The sequence below is a fragment of the Saccostrea cucullata genome, unplaced genomic scaffold, assembly GCF_032062105.1.
Source record: "Saccostrea cucullata isolate Sc308-1 unplaced genomic scaffold, CSIRO_AGI_Scuc_v1 ctg20709, whole genome shotgun sequence".
NCBI classification, from domain to species: Eukaryota; Metazoa; Mollusca; class Bivalvia; order Ostreida; family Ostreidae; genus Saccostrea; species Saccostrea cuccullata.
This window is the reverse complement of record NW_026936758.1, coordinates 1-7,288: the sequence shown is the minus strand read 5'-3', so window position 1 is coordinate 7,288 and position 7,288 is coordinate 1. Positions and strand designations below refer to the sequence as shown.

At 33.7% G+C, this 7,288-nt stretch overlaps 1 protein-coding gene across 1 annotated transcript; it reads left to right on the top strand.

Annotated features, from left to right (window-relative positions):
* The first annotated feature begins 3,744 nt into the window (after positions 1 to 3,744).
* Positions 3,745 to 6,883, top strand: LOC134246512 (ribonuclease Oy-like). The gene is made up of 5 exons (XM_062728899.1): positions 3,745 to 3,850; positions 3,943 to 4,027; positions 4,401 to 4,450; positions 5,114 to 5,189; positions 6,805 to 6,883. The coding sequence occupies exons 1-5, from the start codon at positions 3,795 to 3,797 to the stop codon at positions 6,874 to 6,876; spliced, it is 339 nt and encodes a 112-aa protein (XP_062584883.1). The 5' UTR covers positions 3,745 to 3,794; the 3' UTR covers positions 6,877 to 6,883.
* Positions 6,884 to 7,288: the final 405 nt, after the last annotated feature.

The window sequence follows — 7,288 nt, the reverse complement described above, 5'->3', positions numbered from 1 at the left end:
CAGAAAAGATGAAGCTCATGTGGAAGCATCCTCAGGTAGTGTAGATTCAAGTTTGTTCAAATCATGCCCCCAGTGGTAGGGTGGGGTCACAATGGCTGATCAAAGTTTTACATAAGAATACATCTTAGGAAAAATCTTTTTTAAAATTATTTTCTCAAGATCAGCAAAGCCTAGGGGAAAGTAGAGGCCATAATGGGCAATCAAATCTTTACACAGAAATATATAGGAAAAACCTTTGAAACTCTTCTTCTCAAGTATGGCAAAATTATACATGACTGTATGTTTTTAGGTCACCTGAGTCACGAAGGTGACTTATTGCTATCTGTTTTTTTCCGTCGTCGTCCGTCGTTCGTCGTCAATCGGTCGTAAACTTTTGAACATTTTAAGCTTCTTCTCTGCAACCACTCAACCAATTTTGGCACAAAGCATCTATGGGTGGAGGGGAACAAAAATCGTGAATTTGTGAATTTCATGATCCCTCCCCCGCTGGGGCCTGAGGGGCGGGGCCAAAACCAAAATCAATGCAATCTTTAGCTTCTGTAGTCCTATACTTCTTTACTCCTGGACATCAAGCAGTCAAACTGTTGGCATGATTGTAATCAACATTGAGTCCTCTACCAAAATTGTGAAATTCATGGCCCAAGGGTCAAGGGTTCTAATGCTAGGGCGGGGCTATATAGATTATATAGTAAAAAAGCATTATTTCTTTGAAAATCTTCTTCTCTGCTCCTGGGTATTAAATAAAAAAACTTTATGTATAGTTATGATGAACAAGAGTGTCTCTTCCAAAATTTTGAATTTCATGACCCCAGGGTCAGGGGTTCTGAAGTTAGGGCGGGGCTATATAGATTATTTAGTGAAAATGCATTTTTCTTTGAAAATATTCTTCTCTGCTCCTGGGCAATAGATAAACTAACCAAGTACATAGTTATGTTGAATAAGGCCTCCTCTTCCAAAATTGTGAATTTCGTGGACCCTGGGTTGGGGGTTCTGGTGTTAGGGCGGGACTCTATTGATTATATAGTGAAAATGCTTGCATTCTTGAAAAATCTATTCTTTTGCTCGTAGATATAATGCCAATGATTTAAGTTAGGGAATAACTTTCTTCTAATTTGGTATTTGCGACCGTTAATGCTGATTTAACGGTCGCAAACTGAGTTTTACCGGCGACGCGTAAGCGGAGCCGGTAAAACGGATGTTTGCGACCGTTAAATCAGCATTAACGGTCGCAAATACCAAATTAGAAGATCAGTTATTCCCTTTCTAATGCAATCCATGCATTTTTTTGTTGTTTACATCTTATTTTGTTGAGTTTCGTTATATAAAATACGTCACGGAGCATTGTGTTTTTGCGTCGCTCTATTATGACGTCACAATGAAAAGCTTTCTGTCTCGTTAATGCTCGTTTTACTGCTGCAAACATCAGTGCATTAGCCAATTAAAACGTGTTTTACCAAACAATTGCATTAGAATACATATTTAATGAGGAAGAAAGGTTCCTCTTCCAAAATGATTAATTTCAGGGCCCCTGGGTCAGGGATACCGGGGGGGGGGGTACTTAGTCTGAAAATAAATTAATGCTTTGAAATATGCTCTTTGGAATTAATCAACCATTTATGATGAAATAAATTTTATGATAAAATTTTGAAATATGTGCTCTAGGGTTAGTGATTCCTGTGGGGCGGTATGCGTAACTGGTGGTTATAAAGTGGAAATGCATTTTCTCTTTGTTACTCTGATCTACCTCTGGGTATTTAGTAACCAATGAAAGTAAGCATGTTAAGTGTATAATTATGATAAATAATGGTGCCTCTTTCAAAATTGTGAATTTCATGGCTTTTGGTTTAAAACACAAACCAAATTCAATTGCCGGAAAAATGTTACATGATACTCAGTGACCTATAAGGCCCGTGGGCCTCTTGTTTCTGGGAATTTCCGTAATTTTACACTTAAATTTTTGGTCATATCTTGAATATAGAAATGAACAAGCTGTCAGCGCAACTCCTCATAAACCGCTGCACACAATTTTGTCAAACTTTGCAGATATTTAGAACACACTGTGTAGATGTGCATATTACCAGGGTAAGTTCGTCAATGTAAAGGGAAACTACTCAAATAGTTAACAGTTCTAAATCACAGAAATTTTGGATTTCATTTGCGCTCCTTTTAAGATTAGGCTTAAAGAAATCCGTTCTCATCCATGCGGTGTTGTTTTTCTCGATCATTCGTTTTCTACGAATTTACACATTAACGGCATTTTCCCGCTTTGGTAGCATAAAAACATTTCTTCACAGTTTTATTGTTCATAACATTTATCTCAAAGACATTCATTTAACATAAGTATGCTGATTTCTTTCATTCTTTCCTATAACTGTATTGTTGTCATGCAGACGATTTGGTTTGTTTAGCAGAGGGTGATAATTCGAAAAAGAAACGAAAATATGAAATAAGTCACGAACGTAAAGGACAGATTTCGAAATTAAAGAAAATATCTGTTAAAGTAACTAATTTATTATTCCTTCAAAAAGTAGTCTGGAAGCGGGAAATATACATGCAAAGACAGCTAAAGTAGTTCCGGCTGCTTAGTGCATGCGAACTCTAGATTTTATTGATGTAGTTATCAAAATAGTTTTTTATCCAAATCAGAATCAAGTATTTTATAGAAATTAAATGATTTAGAATTCACATGGGAAGTCTCAAAGTTTTGTTAAAACGAAAGTCGTATGATATATATAGAATATCTGTAATTGCGTGATTTGATATTGGCTTTATCTAACTCGTTGTAATGGTGCATATATCTCGGCAAGCCTCGCGAATATATACACAATTTCAACTCGTTGGATAAAGCACAACAAAATAGTATCTTGTGCACTCTCTTAACAGACCATATTGAAAATTTTGTGAAATTTAACAAATCTATTAATATACTAAGCGTCTTGTTTTTATTGGTATTAAGTGTTTCCCTTGACTAAAATAATTAATGAAATTCTAAACAGTACCTGCAAATTTTCAGAATTACAATGAATATCATAGAACTTTGAATTAAACTACGTCTATATACAATCTTACAAATTTGTATTAGCGCGTGTACATGTACGTACAGGAGAAAATTATATAACAAAATAAAAGTAAAATTTTAAAACTTGGCATAATTTTTACTGGTCATAAGGACAGAAGACGTAAACAACAATAAACTTCATGTATAACCGGTATATAGCAGTGGAACTCCACAATATGCAGTGTTTATTAATTGGTATAGATAGCGATTATTGATCACTAATCAATTTTAAAACAAAACCTTTCAGCAGTAACATAAAGAAAAAACACGGTGCCCTGATGTTGGATCTGGTACGTAGGAGGAGTAAGCATCCCGGACCAGTTGACCGGGAATGCCCGCCGTTAGCCTTACCTATTGACCAGAATATCTACCGTCCTATTCAGTATGAAAACAAAGAACACCATTTTGTATGAAACAAGTCCGCAAAAATACGGCCCACTATTAGCTTATATTTGCTAACAAGGTCAATATAACGGCCATAGCTAGAGCCCCCTTTAGCTTTCTGTATTAACGTTAATCACGGAAGTTTACATACACGGTTTTGAATTCATATATTTTTTCACCATATTTGCCCGTACTGATCCCTGATAAAAATTTTCAATTATTTTCCGTATCAAAGGTTCATTTAAGTAGTTTAACATTTAAACTTTATGTATTTCCTTGTAACCAGGAAACTTAATGTCATGTGCTTGATTAATTTACTTCATGTTGCGAGTGAATTCCTAAAACAGTCGAAATGAAGATGAAGAACCGCATTGCTCAGTGCATTTGTATAATTGGCATCATTTCGACGTATACCTTTCATTTTATCACATGAATGTTTTATTTTATTTTTTTCCCCATTTTTTATGAAGAAACGTATTAACATTTGATATTTGTTTCAGAGTGTACAATGAGGAGAGGGAATGGGATTCGTTTGTATTGACTCTGACTTGGCCAGTCACGATGTGTAAATTTTGTAATTTGGTTGTAAGTACATGTATATTTTTTTTAAAAATCACCTTTGGCAATTGCTTTGGATACAGTTATTTAAAGGGGAAATGATCAAATCTTGAAACAGAAATTGAACAGAAAAGAACTTTTAAATTATCTACATGTACTTTAATTTATTTCCTAGCATTCTTCCTTTACGTTGAATATCTTTTATACCTAATGTTATACCTAAAGTGTATTTCGATAAAATTTCGAACGTACAAGAAAACAGTAATACGCAAAAGTCTCTTTTTTTTCTCAGAGGTTGGCGTTAGGAAAGGGGTTAATTGCCCAGCTCTTTACAAGGCAAAACTACTAAAACTTTTAAATTTATAGAAAAAGTTTCCTGATAAATATTTTTCTTTAAAAGGACAAAAAGTGTGTTGTTCCTGCAAAGATGTGGGAAATTCATGGTCTTTGGTAAGTAGGCAAATATAAAGCAAGATAACATTGAAAAAGATAAGGGATTTTCATTTTAAGCACCACAAAGGCAGAATAAATAATCAATACTCCTTTTAAATACAGGAAAAAGTTTAAAAGTTATGTCTGTTGAGTTTCACACCAATTATTAAGATATTCCATTACAAAGAAGCATATGGCTGTCTAATTTTAAAGACAGAGTAATTCTACATAAAATTCCATTCATTGTCAACCCTTTGTCGTCAATCAAGAAAAAAATTCTGAAGAAGTCGTTTCTCTCGTGTTCATATGGATAATCATGCTTGAAAATGAACATATAAATGTTACATCTACTAATAATTAGGAAGCTTTTAAGGTACATTTTAATAAGTCTTTGTCAACAAAAGTAGCAAAATAGACCTGTACAAGGTACAGTACAGCAAAAACTTGAAAGCTTATTTATAGTCTGTTACTGAAACGAAAATGTATTTCTTAACTAATTTATTTGACTTGACTCAATAATAAATTGTCGTGTGGAAGAACTCTGATTAAGGAGTACCCGCCAGATACACGTGTCAAGAAAATTCCTGTTATACTTGAATAAAATGCTAATTCATGACACTTAAACCAATTAGTTTAATACTAAACAAACAAGCAATTTATGATTAACATTGTATTCGTTAGGCCTGGTTACAGTAACGGTGATTGTGCTCCACGGGGTTGCAGCCTATCCCATCCATTCAAGAAAAGTGAAATAAAGGTTCGTATTTTTGGCCTAGCCTTTCATTCATATTGGCGCTATGGAACAGTTCATAATTTCTCATCAAACACATTTCATTTGCATTTAAAAAATCAAATGATCATAACCTTTAAGTGCAGATTTCATATTTCACAGGTATATAAATTCAGTCAGATGTAACCATTTTGATCATTGTCCTTGAAAATTGATTTGCATTTCAGAAACAACGGTTTTCAATAAACTGTTCTGCTGGGACATCTGAGTTTCACAATCATATCTTGTTAGTAATTAAAAGCTGAAGTTGTTTGCATCCCTCCACATATCCAGTTCATCTGAAGCACCCTCGATAGACCCTGTCCGTATAATTCCAACCCTCTGTTTCTGGAGTGTTGTAAACTCGGATGGGACCTATCCTTCCCTGTCTCTTCAAAGGTCTTGCAATATTCCGGAAATTCTATTCTGTCTTTTTGCATATGGAGTGAACATTTTTGGTAGACAAGTTCTTCAAGTTTTTGATATCCCAAAGGCAATTATATATTGAAAGGAGGAATGAAAGAAAAGATAAATTTAATGTCATATATTATTGATGTAAGCACACCCCTTACTTAGCCACTTTTTTAATATACAATCACGGGAAGATTGAGGCAGATGAGGCTTAAGACGAGAGAAGTACATGCCTTCTCTCTATATATATACATGACGATATTTTTAAAACAGCCTATAGAGACAGAAAGGTTACATTATCGATAACATGTACAAGGAATGAATACAAGAATACTCGAAAATTTAAGGGAAATCATGTCGATCTCTTATTTTGAAATTTTTTTTTTTAAAAAGTGGGGATCAGTGCCTTTAATGTCAGTGCAGCTAAATTTTGAAGCCTGTCTTATCAAAAGAGTTTAATCTTATGTGATGATTACAGGTACTACAGACAGATGATAATTGTATTTTCTTTTCATGCGCCCGGATCGGTGGATCCAGGGCGTATATTGTTTTTGTCCTGTCTGTCTGTTTGTTTGTTTGTTTGTCTCGAACAATAACCTTCACCATAAGTTTTGAACCATGAAAGATAGAGACTTCATATTTGGTATGCATACTCCACTAATTAAGCTCTTTCAAATGACATCAAGGTCATTGACCTTGTGACCTTAACTGTGGCCTATATGCTAAAAATATATTTTTTCTGCAAACTTTAACCTTCGCCATAACTTTTAAACTATTAAAGATATCGACTCCATATTTGGTATGCATACTCCACTAATCATGTCCTCATAAATGACACCAAGGTCAATGACCTTGTAACCTTGACTGTGACCTATATGCTAAAAATAGCTTTTTTGAACCCTCCCTATAACTTTTGAACCATGAAAGATAGAAACTTCATATTTGGTACGCATACTCCACTAATCAAGCTCTTTCAAATGACACCAAAGTCAATGACCTTGTGACCTTGAGTGTGACCTTAATACTAAATATAGCTTTTTCCGAACTGTTGCCGCGGGGCGCACAGTGTTTCACAAACATATCTTGTTTTTATACTATAAATGAGCAATTTAAAGCTTAGGTAGTATAAACCACTATGAAGTTAATCAAAACGACATATTGTACACTGTAAAACTTACATTTTTCTCTTTAGGTCTTGTTAGACAGACTAAACAAATACTGGCCAAATCAGCTGCCTGAAAGACCTCATTATGACTTCTGGTAAGTCTAACATATACTTTCAGTTTGTCACTAGTCAGATTTGGTCAGTACCTCAAATTTCAAAATTGAATTATAATTATTTAATTTTAATGAAAATTTTTAATTATGCAAGTTATAAAACATTCTGGTAGAGGGATATTTAAAAGAAAGGTCAATATATCAAAATGTACATTCATTATTGACTCAAAACATTTTTCTTTCATTCTTTAAAATTAAACAATATCATATTTAAACAGATCAACATTTAAATCCTTTAAAGCTTGATACAAAAAATATCTAATTGCCTTGATTTTTTATACACAAAAATGCAAGCATGAATGAAACAAAAATTAAAAAGACACCAAAGGAAAACAAAAACCATATACTTTTAAAATGATTTTTATTTTCTATAATAAATATTATTCAAACGATTATGC

Bases quoted from the DNA above. Each gene is read 5' to 3' on its own strand.
- LOC134246512 (XM_062728899.1), top strand. From the start codon at position 3,795: ATGAAGATGAAGAACCGCATTGCTCAGTGCATTTGTATAATTGGCATC. The intron at 3,851-3,942 runs GTATACCTTTCA...TATTTGTTTCAG, and splicing joins ATAATTGGCATCATTTCGAC to AGTGTACAATGAGGAGAGGG. The intron at 4,451-5,113 runs GTAAGTAGGCAA...TGTATTCGTTAG, and splicing joins TGGGAAATTCATGGTCTTTG to GCCTGGTTACAGTAACGGTG.